General features: G+C 53.3%; 1 protein-coding gene across 7 annotated transcripts in view; it reads right to left on the bottom strand.

The window, feature by feature from the left end:
• Window positions 1–20,759, bottom strand: part of LOC137352789 (potassium-transporting ATPase alpha chain 1) — an 87,152-nt gene that overhangs the window by 6,240 nt on the left and 60,153 nt on the right. For all 7 annotated transcript variants that reach the window (XM_068018612.1, XM_068018613.1, XM_068018618.1 and 4 more), the window contains 7 exons: window positions 15,188–15,324; window positions 14,196–14,346; window positions 12,600–12,768; window positions 11,126–11,280; window positions 4,672–4,795; window positions 3,016–3,161; window positions 371–504 (listed from right to left, as the gene is read on the bottom strand). In XM_068018612.1, the coding sequence (XP_067874713.1) occupies window positions 371–504; window positions 3,016–3,161; window positions 4,672–4,795; window positions 11,126–11,280; window positions 12,600–12,768; window positions 14,196–14,346; window positions 15,188–15,324 (1,016 nt within the window). The remainder of the gene's footprint in view (window positions 1–370; window positions 505–3,015; window positions 3,162–4,671; window positions 4,796–11,125; window positions 11,281–12,599; window positions 12,769–14,195; window positions 14,347–15,187; window positions 15,325–20,759) is intronic.

The following is a 20,759-nucleotide window of genomic DNA, read 5'->3' as shown; positions in this document are numbered from 1 at the left end:
AATTTAACTCTTGGAGTTCAGGTATCATTCTGGTAAATCTACACTGCACTCTCTCGAAGGCTAAAATCTCCTTCTGAAGGTGTGGTTCCCAGAACTACTCCCAGTAACTCCAGGTGTGTCGAACCAGGGCTTTGTAAAGCTGAAACCTGGCTTCTCCCCCCACCTTGTATTCTCGTCCTCCAGATATAAAGGGCAGAATTCCATTCAGCTATTCTCTATACCTGTTCAGTACATTTTAATGATCTTTGTACCTGGAACCCCGGGTCTCTTTGGACCTTCACTGTTTCTCGCCTTGTGTTGGTTTCTCCATTGACTTATCTGCCAGTCAGCCTTAGCTGAGGTGCTTGTGTCAGTGTGTCTGTCTCCTCACCTGAAGACCCCTTGCTGAAACATAGACAGACGTCTGGTCTTCCTGATGAGACAGTCAGAGATCTGGCACATCTCAATGCTGATGAAGAAGACCGTGTAGCACGTGTACTGCTGGTATCTGCGTTGCCAGTAAGTCTGGGGAATACAAAACCAAACAGTTCAGAGTGGGACGCGGGACCGCAGGGGGGAATCGCTGCCTCGGACGCTCGACCTCTCACACTGGAGAGAGAGAGGCGCTCGCCGCGAGTCCAGCACTTTTTCAACGTGGAATGGCTTTAGAACACAGGAACAGGAGGAGGCCCATTCAGTCCCCTCTCGAGTCTGTTACACAGGAACAGGAGGAGGCCCATTCAGCCCCTCTCGAGCCTGTTACACAGGAACAGGAGGAGGCCCATTCAGCCCCCTCTCGAGTCTGTTACACAGGAACAGGAGGAGGCCCATTCAGCCCCTCGAGACTGTTACACAGGAACAGGAGGAGGCCCATTCAGCCCCTCTCGAGCCTGTTACACAGGAACAGGAGGAGGCCCATTCAGCCCCCTCTCGAGCCTGTTACACAGGAACAGGAGGAGGCCCATTCAGCCCCCTCTCAAGTCTGTTACACAGGAACAGGAGGAGGCCCATTCAGCCCCCTCTCGAGCCTGTTGCACAGGAACAGGAGGAGGCCCATTCAGCCCCCTCTCGAGCCTGTTACACAGGAACAGGAGGAGGCCCATTCAGCCCCCTCTCGAGTCTGTTACACAGGAACAGGAGGAGGCCCATTCAGCCCCTCTCGAGCCTGTTACACAGGAACAGGAGGAGGCCCATTCAGCCCCCTCTCGAGCCTGTTACACAGGAACAGGAGGAGGCCCATTCAGCCCCCTCTCGAGACTGTTACACGGGAACAGGAGGAGGCCCATTCAGCCCCTCTCGAGCCTGTTACACAGGAACAGGAGGAGGCCCATTCAGCCCCCTCTCACCCCTGTTACACAGGAACAGGAGGAGGCCCATTCAGCCCCTCTCGAGACTGTTACACAGGAACAGGAGGAGGCCCATTCAGCCCCCTCTCACCCCTGTTACACAGGAACAGGAGGAGGCCCATTCAGCCCCATCTCGAGTCTGTTACACAGGAACAGGAGGAGGCCCATTCAGCCCCCTCTCGAGCCTGTTACACAGGAACAGGAGGAGGCCCATTCAGCCCCTCTCGAGCCTGTTACACAGGAACAGGAGGAGGCCCATTCAGCCCCTCTCGAGCCTGTTACACAGGAACAGGAGGAGGCCCATTCAGCCCCTCTCGAGTCTGTTACACAGGAACAGGAGGAGGCCCATTCAGCCCCCTCTCGAGTCTGTCACACAGGAACAGGAGGAGGCCCATTCAGCCCCCTCTCGAGTCTGTTACACAGGAACAGGAGGAGGCCCATTCAGCCCCCTCTCAAGCCTGTTACACAGGAACAGGAGGATGCCCATTCAGCCCCTCTCGAGCCTGTTACACAGGAACAGGAGGAGGACCATTCAGCCCCTCTCGAGTCTGTTACACAGGAACAGGAGGAGGCCCATTCAGCCCCCTCTCGAGTCTGTCACACAGGAACAGGAGGAGGCCCATTCAGCCCCCTCTCGAGCCTGTTACACAGGAACAGGAGGAGGCCCATTCAGCCCCCTCTCGAGTCTGTTACACAGGAACAGGAGGAGGCCCATTCAGCCCCTTCTCGAGCCTGTTACACAGGAACAGGAGGAGGCCCATTCAGCCCCTTCTCGAGCCTGTTACACAGGAACAGGAGGAGGCCCATTCAGCCCCTCGAACCTGCTCCACCATTCAATGAGATCATGACTGATCTGTATTTTAACTCCATCTTCCCCCCCCTTGGTTCTGTAACCCTTAATCCCCTCACCCAGTAAAAATCCATCAATCTCGGGTTTGAAATTTCCAATTGACCCCTGGCCTCGACAGCTTTTTTGGGGGAGAGAGTTCCAGATTCCCACTCCCCTTTGTGTGAAGAAGTGCTTCCTGACATCACCCCTGAACGGCCTGGCTCTGATTTTAAGGTTCTGCCCCCTTGTTCTGGACTCCCCCCTCCCCCCACCAGAGGAAATAGTTTCTCTCTATCGACCCGATCGAATCCTTTAATCATCGGAAACTCCTCAGTTACATACCTTGGCAGTCTTTGCTGGGGAGACACCATCGGCCACAGAGTGAGCACTGACACAGTCGTAACCTCAGAATGTCGATTGAGGCCACGCTCGATATCAGCAAGGGGGAGGGGTTGCTTTCCGTAGTTATTCGTGATTTCTGCTCTCGAACCCCTAACACTCTCTTCTCCTCCGCTCTGCTTCTCGCCATTTAGAAAATCGTCTGGTCGATCTTTCTCGGTTCTTAACCTCCCACTTCCCCACATTAAACTGTATCTGCAGCTGGCTTGCCCACTCACGTAATTTTATCAACGTCCCTTTGCAACTTCCTGCTCTCACCTGCAGGATTGCTGTGCCACCTAACTCAGTGCTGTCCGTAATCTTGGGAACAGCCCTCACTGTTCCCTTGACTCACTCATTTAGAAGCTGAGGACAAATCCTGCCACTGAGAGCACAGCTTTTTTCCCTACTCTCTGTCTCCTACCTCTTGAACGCACCTCCTGTTTTCCCCTCCAACTCCACCGACTCCCGACATCTACATACCCACTCTTGTCCATAACTGTCCTCCAGCGAGTTGAGGCTCTCGTCTTCCCACTGGGCTCTGAGTCCGATGCAGAGGAGAGGGAACCAGCCCTCCTGGGCCATGACAGTGAAGTAGTCTGTGAATCCAGCGAACGATTGAATCACCCCTGTTGTGGGACGGTGACGGAGATGCCTTAGAAATATCCACGTGACACGCAAACTGGTCCTGCGTCCGTAGCCCCTCCCCCAGCCCACGTGAATGTGCCCTCGGTGTCAGGCTTAGCTCAGTGGGTTTCTCTCTCTCTCTCATCGATGATTCAAAAGGTCATGGGTTCGATTCCCACTCCAGACTCCTGAGCCCCACACTCCAGACCAGCATTCCCAGTGCTGAGGGAGCGCCGCACTGTCGGAGGGTCAGTCCTGAGGGAGTGCCGCACTGTCGGAGGGTCAGTGCTGAGGGAGCGCCGCACTGTCGGAGGGTCAGTGCTGAGGGAGTGCCGCACTGTCGGAGGGTCAGTGCTGAGGGAGTGCCGCACTGTCGGAGGGTCAGTGCTGAGGGAGTGCCGCACTGTCGGAGGGTCAGTACTGAGGGAGTGCCGCACTGTCGGAGGGTCAGTACTGAGGGAGTGCCGCACTGTCGGAGGGTCAGTACTGAGGGAGTGCCGCACTGTCGGAGGGTCAGTACTGAGGGAGTGCCGCACTGTCGGAGAGTCAGTACTGAGGGAGTGCCGCACTGTCAGAGGGTCAGTACTGAGGGAGTGCCGCACTGTCGGAGAGTCAGTACTGAGGGAGTGCCGCACTGTCGGAGGGTCAGTACTGAGGGAGCGCCGCAATGTCGGAGGGTCAGTGCTGAGGGAGTGCTGCACTGTCGGAGGGTCAGTACTGAGGGAGTGCCGCACTGTCGGAGAGTCAGTACTGAGGGAGTGCCGCACTGTCGGAGGGTCAGTACTGAGGGAGTGCCGCACTGTCGGAGGGTCAGTACTGAGGGAGTGCCGCACTGTCGGAGGGTCAGTAGTGAGGGAGTGCCGCACTGTCGGAGGGTCAGTACTGAGGGAGTGCCGCACTGTCGGAGGGTCAGTGCTGAGGGAGTGCTGCACTGTCGGAGGGTCAGTTGTGAGGGAGTGCCGCACTGTCGGAGGGTCAGTACTGAGAGAGTGCCGCACTGTCGGAGGGTCAGTACTGAGGGAGTGCTGCACTGTCGGAGGGTCAGTACTGAGGGAGTGCTGCACTGTCGGAGGTGCCGTCTTTCAGATGAGACATTAAACCGAGGCCCCCGTCTGCCCTCTCGGGTGGGTGTAAAAGATCCCACGGCCGCTATTTGGAAGAAGAGCGGGGGGGGGAGGGGGGCAGTTCTCCCCGGTGTCCTGGGGACAATATGTATCCCTCAACCAACATCACTAAAAAAAAAACCAGACGATCTGGGTCATTATCACATCGCTGTTTGTGGGATCTTGCCGTGCACAAATTGGCTGCTGCGATTCCTATATTACAAACAGTGAGCACACTTCAATAAAAAAGTCCTTCATTGTCTGCGAGATGCATTGGGACGTACCGAGGTGGGGGGGGGGGGGGGAAAGGGGCTGGAGAAATTCTCAATCTTGTTCAGACTAAAGTGTGTGAGGCTACAGAATGATATAAAGTTCCTGGACGCAGCGGGTGTCCCAGGGCTGTACGTACCAATCTGGAAGTAGGAATACACTGCGAGTTGCTCATTCACCAGCCGATCCCGACGAGGATTACGAGGTCTCAGATTCATGATGTCACTCTCTGCTTTCTCATAGGCGAGAGACACTGAGGGAAACTGATTGGTGAGGACAGAACATTCAGTTATTAGGACAGTCACCAATAAATCCAATGGGGAATTCCGGAGAAACCTCTTTCCCCAGAGAGTGGTGAGAATGTGGAACTCGCTCCCACAGGGAGTGGTTGAGGTGAATAGTATCGATGTATTTAAGGGGGAAGCTGGATAAACACATGAGGGAGAAAGGAATAGAAGGATATGGTGATAGGGTGAGATGGAGAGGGAGGGGGGTGGGAGGAGGCTCGCGTGGGGCGGGCACTGGTAAGGGTCAGGGTGGGATTGGGTTGTCCTGGGAAGGGATGGGTTTGTACTGGGCTGCACTGGGAAGAGATGGGTGGCTACTGGGTTGTACTGGGAGGGGATGGGTTTATACTGGGCCGTACTGGGAAGAGATGGGTTGGTACTGGGCTGTACTGGGAAGGGATGGGTTTGTACAGGGCTGTACTGGGAAGGGCTGGGTTGGTGCTGGGTTGTACTGGGAAGGGATGGATTTTGTTCTGGGCTGTTCCTGGAAGGGCTGGGCTGGGCTGTACTGGGAAGGGATGGGTTTGTGCTGGGAAGGGATGGGTTGATACTGGGCTGTACTGGGAAGGGATGTGTTGATACTGGGCTGTACTGGGAAGGGATGGCTTGGAACTGAGCTGTACTGGGAAAGGATGGGTTGATACTGGGCTGTACTGGGAAGGGATGGCTTGGAACTGAGCTGTACTGGGAAGGGATGGGTTTGTGCTGGGAAGGGATGGGTTGATACTGGGCTGTACTGGGAAGGGATGTGTTGATACTGGGCTGTTCCGGGAAGGGATGGGTTGATACTGGGCTGTACTGGGAAGGGATGTGTTGATACTGGGCTGTTCCGGGAAGGGATGGGTTGATACTGGGCTGTTCTGGGAAGGGATGGGTTGATACTGGGCTGTTCTGGGAAGGGATGGGTTGATACTGGGCTGTTCTGGGAAGGGATGGGTTGATACTGGGCTGTTCCGGGAAGGGATGGCTTGATACTGGGCTGTACTGGGAAGGGATGGCTTGATACTGGGAAGGGATGGGTTTGTGCTGGGAAGGGATGGGTTGATACTGGGCTGTACTGGGAAGGGATGGCTTGATACTGGGAAGGGATGGGTTTGTGCTGGGAAGGGATGTGTTGATACTGGGCTGTACTGGGAAGGGATGGGTTGATACTGGGCTGTACTGGGAAGGGATGTGTTGATACTGGGCTGTTCCGGGAAGGGATGGGTTGATACTGGGCTGTTCCGGGAAGGGATGGCTTGATACTGGGAAGGGATGGGTTTGTGCTGGGAAGGGATGTGTTGATACTGGGCTGTACTGGGAAGGGATGGGTTGATACTGGGCTGTACTGGGAAGGGATGGGTTGATACTGGGCTGTTCTGGGAAGGGATGGGTTGATACTGGGCTGTTCCGGGAAGGGATGGGTTGATACTGGGCTGTTCTGGGAAGGGATGGGTTGATACTGGGCTGTACTGGGAAGGGATGGCTTGATACTGGGAAGGGATGGGTTTGTGCTGGGAAGGGATGTGTTGATACTGGGCTGTACTGGGAAGGGATGGGTTGATACTGGGCTGTACTGGGAAGGGATGGGTTGATACTGGGCTGTTCCGGGAAGGGATGGGTTGATACTGGGCTGTTCTGGGAAGGGATGGGTTGATACTGGGCTGTTCCGGGAAGAGATGGGTTGATACTGGGCTGTACTGGGAAGGGATGTGTTGATACTGGGCTGTTCCGGGAAGGGATGGGTTGATACTGGGCTGTTCCGGGAAGGGATGGGTTGATACTGGGAAGGGATGGGTTTGTGCTGGGAAGGGATGTGTTGATACTGGGCTGTACTGGGAAGGGATGTGTTGATACTGGGCTGTACTGGGAAGGGATGTGTTGATACTGGGCTGTACTGGGAAGGGATGTGTTGATACTGGGAAGGGATGGGTTGATACTGGGCTGTACTGGGAAGGGATGTGTTGATACTGGGCTGTACTGGGAAGGGATGTGTTGATACTGGGAAGGGATGTGTTGATACTGGGCTGTACTGGGAAGGGATGTGTTGATACTGGGCTGTTCCGGGAAGGGATGGGTTGATACTGGGAAGGGATGGGTTGATACTGGGCTGTTCCGGGAAGGGATGGGTTGATACTGGGAAGGGATGGGTTTGTGCTGGGAAGGGATGTGTTGATACTGGGCTGTACTGGGAAGGGATGTGTTGATACTGGGCTGTACTGGGAAGGGATGTGTTGATACTGGGCTGTTCCGGGAAGGGATGGGTTGATACTGGGCTGTTCCGGGAAGGGATGTGTTGATACTGGGCTGTACTGGGAAGGGATGTGTTGATACTGGGCTGTACTGGGAAGGGATGTGTTGATACTGGGCTGTTCCGGGAAGGGATGGGTTGATACTGGGAAGGGATGGGTTGATACTGGGCTGTTCTGGGAAGGGATGGGTTGATACTGGGCTGTTCTGGGAAGGGATGGGTTGATACTGGGAAGGGATGGGTTGATACTGGGCTGTTCTGGGAAGGGATGGGTTGATACTGGGCTGTTCTGGGAAGGGATGGGTTGATACTGGGAAGGGATGGGTTGATACTGGGCTGTTCCGGGAAGGGATGGGTTGATACTGGGAAGGGATGGGTTGATACTGGGCTGTTCCGGGAAGGGATGGGTTGATACTGGGAAGGGATGGGTTGATACTGGGAAGGGATGGGTTGATACTGGGCTGTTCCGGGAAGGGATGGGTTGATACTGGGAAGGGATGGGTTGATACTGGGAAGGGATGGGTTTGTGCTGGGAAGGGATGGGTTGATACTGGGCTGTTCCGGGAAGGGATGGGTTGATACTGGGAAGGGATGGGTTGATACTGGGAAGGGATGGGTTGATACTGGGCTGTTCCGGGAAGGGATGGGTTGATACTGGGAAGGGATGGGTTGATACTGGGAAGGGATGGGTTTGTGCTGGGAAGGGATGTGTTGATACTGGGAAGGGATGGGTTTGTGCTGGGAAGGGATGGGTTGATACTGGGAAGGGATGGGTTGATACTGGGAAGGGATGGGTTTGTGCTGGGAAGGGATGTGTTGATACTGGGAAGGGATGGGTTTGTGCTGGGAAGGGATGGGTTGATACTGGGCTGTTCCGGGAAGGGATGGGTTGATACTGGGAAGGGATGGGTTGATACTGGGCTGTTCCGGGAAGGGATGGGTTGATACTGGGAAGGGATGGGTTGATACTGGGCTGTACTGGGAAGGGATGGGTTGATACTGGGCTGTACTGGGAAGGGATGGGTTGATACTGGGCTGTACTGGGAAGGGATGGGTTGATACTGGGCTGTACTGGGAAGGGATGGGTTGATACTGGGCTGTACTGGGAAGGGATGGGTTGATACTGGGCTGTACTGGGAAGGGATGGGTTGATACTGGGCTGTTCTGGGAAGGGATGGGTTGATACTGGGCTGTACTGGGAAGGGATGGGTTGATACTGGGCTGTTCTGGGAAGGGATGGGTTGATACTGGGCTGTTCCGGGAAGGGATGGGTTGATACTGGGCTGTTCCGGGAAGGGATGGGTTGATACTGGGAAGGGATGGGTTGATACTGGGCTGTTCTGGGAAGGGATGTGTTGATACTGGGAAGGGATGTGTTGATACTGGGCTGTTCTGGGAAGGGATGGGTTGATACTGGGAAGGGATGGGTTGATACTGGGCTGTTCTGGGAAGGGATGTGTTGATACTGGGAAGGGATGTGTTGATACTGGGCTGTTCTGGGAAGGGATGGGTTGATACTGGGCTGTACTGGGAAGGGATGGGTTGATACTGGGCTGTACTGGGAAGGGATGGGTTGATACTGGGCTGTACTGGGAAGGGATGTGTTGATACTGGGCTGTTCTGGGAAGGGATGGGTTGATACTGGGCTGTACTGGGAAGGGATGGGTTGATACTGGGCTGTTCTGGGAAGGGATGGGTTGATACTGGGCTGTTCCGGGAAGGGATGGGTTGATACTGGGAAGGGATGGGTTGATACTGGGCTGTTCTGGGAAGGGATGTGTTGATACTGGGAAGGGATGTGTTGATACTGGGCTGTTCTGGGAAGGGATGGGTTGATACTGGGCTGTACTGGGAAGGGATGGGTTGATACTGGGCTGTACTGGGAAGGGATGGGTTGATACTGGGCTGTACTGGGAAGGGATGTGTTGATACTGGGCTGTTCTGGGAAGGGATGGGTTGATACTGGGCTGTACTGGGAAGGGATGGGTTGATACTGGGCTGTACTGGGAAGGGATGTGTTGATACTGGGCTGTTCTGGGAAGGGATGGGTTGATACTGGGCTGTACTGGGAAGGGATGGGTTGATACTGGGAAGGGATGGGTTGATACTGGGCTGTTCTGGGAAGGGATGGGTTGATACTGGGCTGTTCCGGGAAGGGATGGGTTGATACTGGGCTGTACTGGGAAGGGATGGGTTGATACTGGGAAGGGATGGGTTGATACTGGGAAGGGATGGGTTGATACTGGGCTGTTCTGGGAAGGGATGGGTTGATACTGGGAAGGGATGGGTTGATACTGGGCTGTTCTGGGAAGGGATGGGTTGATACTGGGAAGGGATGGGTTGATACTGGGCTGTACTGGGAAGGGATGTGTTGATACTGGGCTGTTCTGGGAAGGGATGGGTTGATACTGGGCTGTACTGGGAAGGGATGGGTTGATACTGGGCTGTTCTGGGAAGGGATGGGTTGATACTGGGCTGTACTGGGAAGGGATGGGTTGATACTGGGAAGGGATGGGTTGATACTGGGAAGGGATGGGTTGATACTGGGCTGTTCTGGGAAGGGATGGGTTGATACTGGGAAGGGATGGGTTGATACTGGGCTGTTCTGGGAAGGGATGGGTTGATACTGGGCTGTACTGGGAAGGGATGGGTTGATACTGGGCTGTTCTGGGAAGGGATGGGTTGATACTGGGCTGTACTGGGAAGGGATGGGTTGATACTGGGAAGGGGTGGGTTGATACTGGGCTGTTCCGGGAAGGGATGGGTTGATACTGGGAAGGGATGGGTTGATACTGGGAAGGGATGGGTTGATACTGGGCTGTTCTGGGAAGGGATGGGTTGATACTGGGAAGGGGTGGGTTGATACTGGGCTGTTCCGGGAAGGGATGGGTTGATACTGGGAAGGGATGGGTTGATACTGGGCTGTTCTGGGAAGGGATGGGTTGATACTGGGCTGTACTGGGAAGGGATGGCTTGGAACTGAGCTGTACTGGGAAAGGATGGGTTGATACTGGGCTGTTCTGGGAAGGGATGGGTTGATACTGGGCTGTTCTGGGAAGGGATGGGTTGATACTGGGCTGTTCTGGGAAGGGGTGGGCTGTACTGGGAAGGGATGGGTTGATACTGGGCTGTACTGGGAAGGGATGGCTTGGAACTGGGCTGTACTGGGAAGGGATGGGTTGGTACTGGGCTGTACTGGGAAGGGATGGGTTGGTACTGGGCTGTACTGGGAAGGGGTGGGCTGTACTGGGAAGGGATGGGTTGATACTGGGCTGTACTGGGAAGGGATGGCTTGGAACTGGGCTGTACTGGGAAGGGATGGGTTGGTACTGGGAAGGGATGGGTTGGTACTGGGCTGTACTGGGAAGGGCTGGGCTGTACTGGGAAGGGATGGGTTGATACTGGGCTGTACTGGGAAGGGATGGCTTGGAACTGGGCTGTACTGGGAAAGGATGGGTTGATACTGGGCTGTTCTGGGAAGGGATGGGTTGATACTGGGCTGTACTGGGAAGGGATGGCTTGGAACTGGGCTGTACTGGGAAAGGATGGGTTGATACTGGGCTGTTCTGGGAAAGGATGGGTTGATACTGGGCTGTTCTGGGAAAGGATGGGTTGATACTGGGCTGTTCTGGGAAGGGATGGGCTGTACTGGGAAGGGATGGGTTGATACTGGGCTGTACTGGGAAGGGATGGGTTGATACTGGGCTGTTCTGGGAAGGGATGGGTTGATACTGGGCTGTACTGGGAAAGGATGGGTTGATACTGGGCTGTTCTGGGAAGGGATGGGTTGATACTGGGCTGTTCTGGGAAGGGATGGGTTGATACTGGGCTGTACTGGGAAGGGATGGGTTGATACTGGGCTGTTCTGGGAAGGGATGGGTTGATACTGGGCTGTACTGGGAAGGGATGGGTTTGTGCTGGGCTGTACTGGGAAGGGATGGGTTTGTGCTGGGCTGCACTGGGAAGGGATGGGTTTGTGCTGGGACGGGGGGGGGGGGGGGGTCGTTATTGTTCATTAAAATTGGCTCCTGGTTGAGTTTGATAAGATTACATCAGAGAGACCAGGCCAGACTTACAATGTCAGTAGCAAGCTCGATGAATAGGATGGTGATGCATCCCAATGGCAGTGGGACACTCATGGTGATGTAGATCAGGTAAGGAGCCAGTTCCGGAATGTTCTTGGTCAGCGTGTAGGCAATGGACTTCTTCAAGTTGTCAAAAATGAGACGTCCTGCAGTAGTGAGTAAAAGGCGAACCAATCATTAGAGCTTGTGATCTTCAAAACCCCTCACACTACCCAGGTCAGTGCTCCTCTGACCTTTCAACTTTAGCCTCTGCCCACTTTGCCTCTTCATTGTTCAAATTGTGATTCATGGCACCCTGTTATAACCCCCGTGCTGTCCCTGTCCTGGGAGTGTTTGATGGGGAAAGTGTAGAGGGAGCTTTACTCTGTATCTAACCCCCGTACTGTACCTGTCCTGGGAGTGTTTGATGGGGACAGTGTAGAGGGAGCTTTACTCTATATCTAACCCCTGTACTGTACCTGTCCTGGGAGTGTTTGATGGGGACAGTGTAGAGGGAGCTTTACTCTGTATCTAACCCCCGTACTGTACCTGTCCTGGGAGTGTTTGATGGGGACAGTGTAGAGGGAGCTTTACTCTGTATCTAACCCCCGTGCTGTACCTGTCCTGGGAGTGTTTGATGGGGACAGTGTAGAGGGAGCTTTACTCTGTATCTAACCCCCGTACTGTACCTGTCCTGGGAGTGTTTGATGGGGGACAGTGTAGAGGGAGCTTTACTCTGTATCTAACCCCCGTTTTTTTTTTTTTTTTTTTTTTTTCGGGGTAAAAATATTTATTGAATTGTTCAGATATCTTGGCAGGAAACTTTTACAACTCTTATGCAATGCTCCCAGCATTGGAAGCAATCCTGGGTCACAGATCTGCACATTCCTTGGCAACAGGGCCTGTGATCGCTGAGCCTTTCATTTTATCTAACCCCCGTGCTGTACCTGTCCTGGGAGTGTTTGATGGGGGACAGTGTAGAGGGAGCTTTACTCTGTATCTAACCCGGTGCTGTACCTGTCCTGGGAGTGTTTGATAGGGGACAGTGTAGAGGGAGCTTTACTCTATATCTAACCCCGTGCTGTACCTGTCCTGGGGAGTGTTTGATGGGGACAGTGTAGAGGGAGATTTACTCTGTGCTGTACCTGTCCTGGGGAGTGTTTGATGGGGACAGTGTAGAGGGAGATTTACTCTGTATTGTACCTGTCCTGGGGAGTGTTTGATGGGGACAGTGTAGAGGGAGATTTACTCTGTGCTGTACCTGTCCTGGGGAGTGTTTGATGGGGACAGTGTAGAGGGAGATTTACTCTGTATTGTCCCTGTCCTGGGGAGTGTTTGATGGGGACAGTGTAGAGGGAGATTTACTCTGTGCTGTACCTGTCCTGGGGAGTGTTTGATGGGGACAGTGTAGAGGGAGATTTACTCTGTATTGTCCCTGTCCTGGGCAGTGTTTGATGGGAACCGTGTATAAAACCCCATCTCATACCTTGTTCTACACCGGTTACGATTGAGGCAAAGTTATCGTCCAGGAGAATCATGTCTGCCGCATTCTTTGCAGCGTCCGATCCCGCAATCCCCATGGCGATTCCGATGTCAGCTTTCTTCAGCGCCGGAGAGTCATTCACGCCGTCTCCCGTGACAGCCACAATGAACCCCTGAGAAAGAGAGGGGGAGGGGAGGTGCGAATGACGTTAACCCATGTCTGGAAGGTGGATCGATACAGGGCGTTCACGCGCTCTGTGCAGGCTGCGGTCAAGCCAGGAGGGAGACGAATCGCCAACTCAGCGTCAGGTTTGTGTTGGCGAGACATCCCAGACCACACCCTCGTGGCCCAGGAACAGACCTGCCAACAACAACCTTAATTTACGTGGCACCCTAAACACAATAAAAAGTCCCAAGGCCCTTCATAGTGTTCTGCTCCAGATAGGCAGTGAAGGATAGAACTGGACCCAATCTTTTCACACTTTTACACGCCTTTATTTACAGAGATAAGCATTACAAGCATGTACCTCCGAACCCAACAACCCCAGTTTCAGTCTGTTCCTATTGAGAGGAGCACAAGTGAATCCCCAGTCAATGCACAACACCTGAATATAACTAAACACAATTTATTGCACAACTAACACTCAGCAGCATAAATCAGACAAAAAATTTGACCCTGAGCCACATCAGGAGATATTAGGCACCGCAACCAAAAGCTCAGTCAAAGAGGTCGGTTTTTAAGGAGAGTCTTAAAGGAGGAGAGAGAGAGAGAGAGGCGGAGAGGTTTAGGGAGGGAATTCCAGAGCTTAGGGCCCCCAGGCAGCTGAAGGCACGGCCGCCAATGGTGGAGCGATGGGAATCGGGGGATGGGCGAGAGGCCGGAATTGGAGGGAGGGCAGAGATCTCGGAGGGTTGTCGGGGCTGGAGGAGGTTACAGAGATAGGGAGGGTTGTAGGGGCTGGAGGAGGTTACAGAGATAGGGAGGGTTGTAGGGGCTGGAGGAGGTTACAGAGATAGGGAGGGTTGTAGGGGCTGGAGGAGGTTACAGAGATAGGGAGGGTTGTAGGGGCTGGAGGAGGTTACAGAGATAGGGAGGGTTGTAGGGGCTGGAGGAGGTTACAGAGATAGGGAGGGTTGTAGGGACTGGAGGAGGTTACAGAGATCTGGGAGGGTTGTAGGGACTGGAGGAGGTTACAGAGATAGGGAGGGTTGTAGGGGCTGGAGGAGGTTACAGAGATAGGGAGGGTTGTAGGGGCTGGAGGAGGTTACAGAGATAGGGAGGGTTGTAGGGACTGGAGGAGGTTACAGAAATGGAGAATTGTAAAATTGAGGTGTGGCTGGACCCGGGAGCCAATGTAGGTCAGCGAGCAACAGGGGACTGATGGGTGAGGAAAACCATGAGGGTGCTAGCCAATCACACCCAGGCTGGGAGAGAGAGAGAGGCTCCATACTTGGACTCAGTGCCACAGAGTAGGGGGAGGGTTCCCTCACCCAGTTGCTATCCAGTGACTCCCGAGTGGATGGGGACGTGTGGGTTTGCACAGGGATTCGCCACAGTTGCGATGCCCCCCCCCCGCGGCCGAATGTCCGACTCACTCACCAGTTTCTGGCAGCTCTCCACGATGACCAGTTTCTGCTGGGGCGAGGTCCGGGCAAAAACAATCTCCGGGTGTGAGCTCAGCATGTCCACGAGTTCATCTGCCGTCATGTCCTTCAGTTGACCCCCGTTAATCACAGCCGCTCGTGCGTCCCTGCAGGTGGTGATAGGGGGTGCAGTTACTGAGGGAGCCAAAACCCCCCACCACCTCCCCAGCACCTCACACCATCACACAGGAACTGGAGGAGGCCCATTCAGCCCCTCTCTCACCCCTGTTACACAAAACAGGAGGAGGCCCATTCAGCCCCTCTCGAGCCTGTTACACAGGAACAGGAGGAGGCCCATTCAGCCCCCTCTCGAGCCTGTTACACAGGAACAGGAGGAGGCCCATTCAGCCCCCTCTCGAGCCTGTTACACAGTAACAGGAGGAGGCCCATTCAGCCCCCTCTCGAGCCTGTTACACAGGAACAGGAGGAGGCCCATTCAGCCCCCTCTCGAGCCTGTTACACAGGAACAGGAGGAGGCCCATTCAGCCCCCTCTCGAGCCTGTTACACAGTAACAGGAGGAGGCCCATTCAGCCCCCTCTCGAGCCTGTTACACAGGAACAGGAGGAGGCCCATTCAGCCCCCTCTCGAGCCTGTTACACAGGAACAGGAGGAGGCCCATTCAGTCCCTTCTCGAGCCTGTTACACAGGAACAGGAGGAGGCCCATTCAGCCCCTCTCGAGCCTGTTACACAGGAGGAGGCCCATTCAGCCCCTCTCGGGTCTGTTACACAGGAACAGGAGGAGGCCCATTCAGCCCCTTCTCGAGTCTCTTACGTAACTGGGGAGAGGAGAGTAACTGGGGAGAGGAGAGTAACCGGGGAGAGAGAGAGTAACCGGGGAGAGAGAGAGTAACCGGGGAGACTGTGTAACCGGAGTGTGTACGGCTGATCCAGGGTGTAACCGAGGGAGTGGCCATTCTGACTCAGTGCTAGCCCTCTCCATGTTTACCGTCTGTCCACTTGGTCGACAGGAATTCTCTTGCGTGCGGCAATATCTTCGACAGTCTCACTACCCTCCGAGATAATTCCCACGCTGCCCGCGATGGCCTTCGCTGTGATTGGATGGTCACCAGTCACCATTATAACCTGGAAACACCCACAAGAATTAACCTCAGAGCCAGCAATTCCTGAAAGGATTCTCCCACCTGCAGATCTCCCAACCTCCCACACTACCCCCCTCCCTCATTCCCTCTCACACCCACCTCCCTCACTCACCATCACTCCCATCTCCCTCACTCACCATCACTCCCACCTCCCTCGCTCCCCCTCCATCACTCCCCCAACCTCATTCTCCCTCACTCCCACCTCCCTCACTCACCATCACTCCCATCTCCCTCACTCACCATCACTCCCACCTCCCTCGCTCCCCCTCCATCACTCCCCCACCCTCATTCTCCCTCACTCCCACCTCCCTCCCTCACCCCCCTCCCTCATTCCCCCTCACACCCACCTCCCTCACTCACCATCACTCCCATCTCCCTCACTCACCATTACTCCCACCTCCCTCGCTCCCCCTCCATCACTCCCCCACCCTCATTCTCCCTCACTCCCACCTCCCTCCCTCACCCCCCATCCTCATTCTCCCTCACCCCCTCCCTCATTCTCCCTCAATCCCACCTCCCTCACTCTCCCCCCACCCTCATTCTCCCTCAATCCCACCTCCCTCACTCACCATCACTCCCACCTCCCTCACTCTCCCCCTCCCTCATTCTCCCTCACACCCACCTCCCTCACTCTCCCCCTGCCTCATTCTCCCTCACTCCCACCTCCCTCCCTCACCCCTTCCCTCATTCTCCCTCACCTCCTCCCTCATTCTCCCACAATCTCACCTCCCTCACTCACCATCACTCCCCCTCCCTCACTCTCCCCTCCCTCATTCTCCCTCACTCACCATCACTCCCACCTCCCTCACTCTCACCCCTCCCTCACGCCCCCACCCTCATTCTCCTCACTTCCACTCCCTCACTCACCATCACTCCCACCTCCCTCACTCTCCCCCTCCCTCACTCTCCCTCACTCTCCCAACCCACTCACCATCCTCCCTCACTCCCCCACTCCCACTCACTTCTACCCTCCCTCACTCCCCCACTCTCCCCCTCCCGCTCCCTCACTCTCCCCTTCCCTCATTCTCCCTCACTCTCCTCGTCCCTCATTCTCCCTCACTCCCACTCCCCCTCACTCCTACTCTCCCTCAAGCCCGCCTCACTCACAATTCCCCCCGTCATACTCCCCCACTCGTCCCCTCCCTCACTCCACCCTCGATCACTCTCCCTCACTCCCCCCTCCCTCACTCGATCGACTTGCTCATCCTCCCGCATTACCTCCTCCCTCCCCCCCTTCCATCACTCCCCCTCACCCTCCACCAGCCTCCACCCACCTTCATTCCCCCTCACTCCCCCTTTCACACCCTCCCTCACTCACCCCTCCCTCAATCTCCCTCATTCCCCCCTTCCCCGTCTCATTCGTCTTTACAGCCCGCCTCCCGCAATCTCACTCACTCCCCCCCTCCCTCATTCCCCCTCGCTCTCCCACCCACCTCCAGCCTTCCATCAACTTCCCTCAGCCACCCCCACTCTCCCCCGCCATCAATCTCCCACCATCCACACCATCACATTATTCTACATATAAACCCCCCGAACCCCTCGATTAGATTCCAGTCTGTAACTCACTCCCGGGTATCTGTTATTCTATATATAAACCCCCCGAACCCCTCGATTAGATTCCAGTCTGTAACTCATTCCCGGGTATCTGTTATTCTATATATAAACCCCCTGAACCCCTCGATTAGATTCCAGTCTGTAACTCACTCCCGGGTATCTGTTATTCTACATATAAACCCCCCGAACCCCTCGATTAGATTCCAGTCTGTAACTCACTCCCGGGTATCTGTTATTCTACATATAAACCCCCCGAACCCCTCGATTAGATTCCAGTCTGTAACTCATTCCCGGGTATCTGTTATTCTATATATAAACCCCCCGAACCCCTCGATTAGATTCCAGTCTGTAACTCACTCCCGGGTATCTGTTATTCTATATATAAACCCTCCCCGAACCCCTCGATTAGATTCCAGTCTGTAACTCACTCCCGGGTATCTGTTATTCTATATATAAACCACCCCGAACCCCTCGATTAGATTCCAGTCTGTAACTCACTCCTGGGTATCTGTTATTCTATATATAAACCTCCCCCGAACCCCTCGATTAGATTCCAGTCTAACTCACTCCCCGGTATCTGTTATTCTATATATAAACCCCCCGAACCCCTCGATTAGATTCCAGTCTGTAACTCACTCCCGGGTATCTGTTATTCTATATATAAACCACCCGAACCCCTCGATTAGATTCCAGTCTGTAACTCACTCCCGGGTATCTGTTATTCTATATATAAACCACCCGAACCCCTCGATTAGATTCCAGTCTGTAACTCACTCCTGGGTATCTGTTATTCTATACATAAACCCTCCCCGAACCCCTCGATTAGATTCCAGTCTGTAATTCACTCCCGGGTATCTGTTATTCTATATATAAACCACCCGAACCCCTCGATTAGATTCCAGTCTGTAACTCACTCCCGGGTATCTGTTATTCTATATATAAACCACCCGAACCCCTCGATTAGATTCCAGTCTGTAACTCACTCCCGGGTATCTGTTATTCTATATATAAACCACCCGAACCCCTCGATTAGATTCCAGTCTGTAACTCACTCCTGGGTATCTGTTATTCTATACATAAACCCTCCCCGAACCCCTCGATTAGATTCCAGTCTGTAACTCACTCCTGGGTATCTGTTATTCTATACATAAACCCTCCCCGAACCCCTCGATTAGATTCCAATCTGTAACTCACTCCCGGGTATCTGTTATTCTATATATAAACCATCCCTGAACCCCTCGATTAGATTCCAGTCTAACTCACTCCCCGGTATCTGTTATTCTATATATAAACCCCCCGAACCCCTCGATTAGATTCCAGTCTGTAACTCACTCCCGGGTATCTGTTATTCTATATATAAACCCCCCGAACCCCTCGATTAGATTCCAATCTGTAACTCACTCCCGGGTATCTGTTATTCTATATATAAACCCCCCGAAACCCCTCGATTAGATTCCAGTCTGTAACGCACTCCTGGGTATCTGTTATTCTATATATAAACCCCCCCGAACCCCTCGATTAGATTCCAGTCTGTAACTCACTCCCCGGTATCTGTTATTCTATATATAAACCCCCCGAACCCCTCGATTAGATTCCAATCTGTAACTCACTCCCGGGTATCTGTTATTCTATATATAAACCCCCCGAACCCCTCGATTAGATTCCAGTCTGTAACTCACTCCCGGGTATCTGTTATTCTATATATAAACCCCCCGAACCCCTCGATTAGATTCCAGTCTGTAACTCGCTCCCGGGTATCTGTTATTCTATATATAAACCCCCCGAACCCCTCGATTAGATTCCAGTCTGTAACTCACTCCCGGGTATCTGTTTTTCTATATATAAACCCCCCGAACCCCTCGATTAGATTCCAGTCTGTAACTCACTCCCGGGTATCTGTTATTCTATATATAAACCCCCCGAACCCCTCGATTAGATTCCAGTCTGTAACTCACTCCTGGGTATCTGTTATTCTATATATAAACCCCCCGAACCCCTCGATTAGATTCCAGTCTGTAACTCACTCCCGGGTATCTGTTATTCTATATATAAACCCCCCGAACCCCTCGATTAGATTCCAGTCTGTAACTCGCTCCCGGGTATCTGTTATTCTATATATAAACCGCCCCCCGAACCCCTCTATTAGATTCCAGTCTGTAACTCGCTCCCGGGTATCTGTTATTCTATATATAAACCACCCGAACCCCTCGATTAGATTCCAGTCTGCAACTCACTCCCTGCTTTCTGTTATTCTATATATAAACCCCCCGAACCCCTCGATTAGATTCCAGTCTGTAACTCGCTCCCGGGTATCTGTTATTCTATATATAAACCGCCCCCCGAACCCCTCGATTAGATTCCAGTCTGTAACTCACTCCCGGGTATCTGTTATTCTATATATAAACCCCCCGAACCCCTCGATTAGATTCCAGTCTGTAACTCGCTCCCGGGTATCTGTTATTCTATATATAAACCCCCCCGAACCCCTCGATTAGATTCCAGTCTGTAACTCACTCCCGGGTATCTGTTATTCTATATATAAACCCCCCCCCCCGCCCCGAACCCCTCGATTAGATTCCAGTCTGTAACTCACTCCCGGGTATCTGTTATTCTATATATAAAACCCCCCGAACCCCTCGATTAGATTCCAGTCTGTAACTCACTCCCGGGTATCTGTTATTCTATATATAAACCCCCCGAACCCCTCGATTAGATTCCAGTCTGTAACTCGCTCCCGGGTATCTGTTATTCTATATATAAACCCCCCCCGAACCCCTCGATTAGATTCCAGTCTGTAACTCACTCCCGGGTATCTGTTATTCTATATATAAACCCCCCGAACCCCTCGATTAGATTCCAGTCTGTAACTCACTCCCGGGTATCTGTTATTCTATATATAAACCCCCCGAACCTCTTGATTAGATTCCAGTCTGTAACTCACTCCCGGGTATCTGTTATTCGATATATAAACACCCCGAACCCCTCGATTAGATTCCAGTCTGTAACTCACTCCCGGGTATCTGTTATTCGATATATAAACCCCCCGAACCCCTCGATTAGATTCCAGTCTGTAACTCACTCCCGAGTATCTGTTATTCGATATATAAACCCCCCGAACCCCTCGATTAGATTCCAGTCTGTAACTCACTCCCGGGTATCTGTTATTCTATATATAAACCCCCCGAACCTCTTGATTAGATTCCAGTCTGCAACTCACTCCCGGGTATCTGTTATTCTATATATAAACCCCCCGAACCCCTCGATTAGATTCCAGTCTGTAACTCACTCCCGGGTATCTGTTATTCGATATATAAACCCCACCGAACCCCTCGATTAGATTCCAGTCTGTAACTCACTCCCGGGTATCTGTTATTCTATATATAAACCCCCCGAACCCCTCGATTAGATTCCAGTCTGTAACTCACTCCCGGGTATCTGTTATTCGATATATAAACCCCACCGAACCCCTCGATTAGATTCCAGTCTGTAACTCACTCCCGGGTATCTGTTATTCTATATATAAACCCCGAACCCCTCGATTAGATTCCAGTCTGTAACTCACTCCCGGGTATCTGTTATTCTATATATAAACCCCCCCGAACCCCTCGATTAGATTCCAGTCTGTTACTCACTCCCGGGTATCTGTTATTCTATATATAAACCCCACCGAACCCCTCGATTAGATTCCAGTCTGTAACTCACTCCCGGGTATCTGTTATTCTATATATAAACCCCACCGAACCCCTCGATTAGATTCCAGTCTGTAACTCATTCCCGGGTATCTGTTATTCTATATATAAACCACCCGAACCCCTCGATTAGATTCCAGTCTGTAACCCGCTCCCGGGTATCTGTTATTCTATA

The sequence above is a fragment of the Heterodontus francisci genome, chromosome 39, assembly GCF_036365525.1.
Source record: "Heterodontus francisci isolate sHetFra1 chromosome 39, sHetFra1.hap1, whole genome shotgun sequence".
Classification (NCBI taxonomy): Eukaryota; Metazoa; Chordata; class Chondrichthyes; order Heterodontiformes; family Heterodontidae; genus Heterodontus; species Heterodontus francisci.
This window is presented reverse-complemented; position numbering and strand designations above follow the sequence as displayed.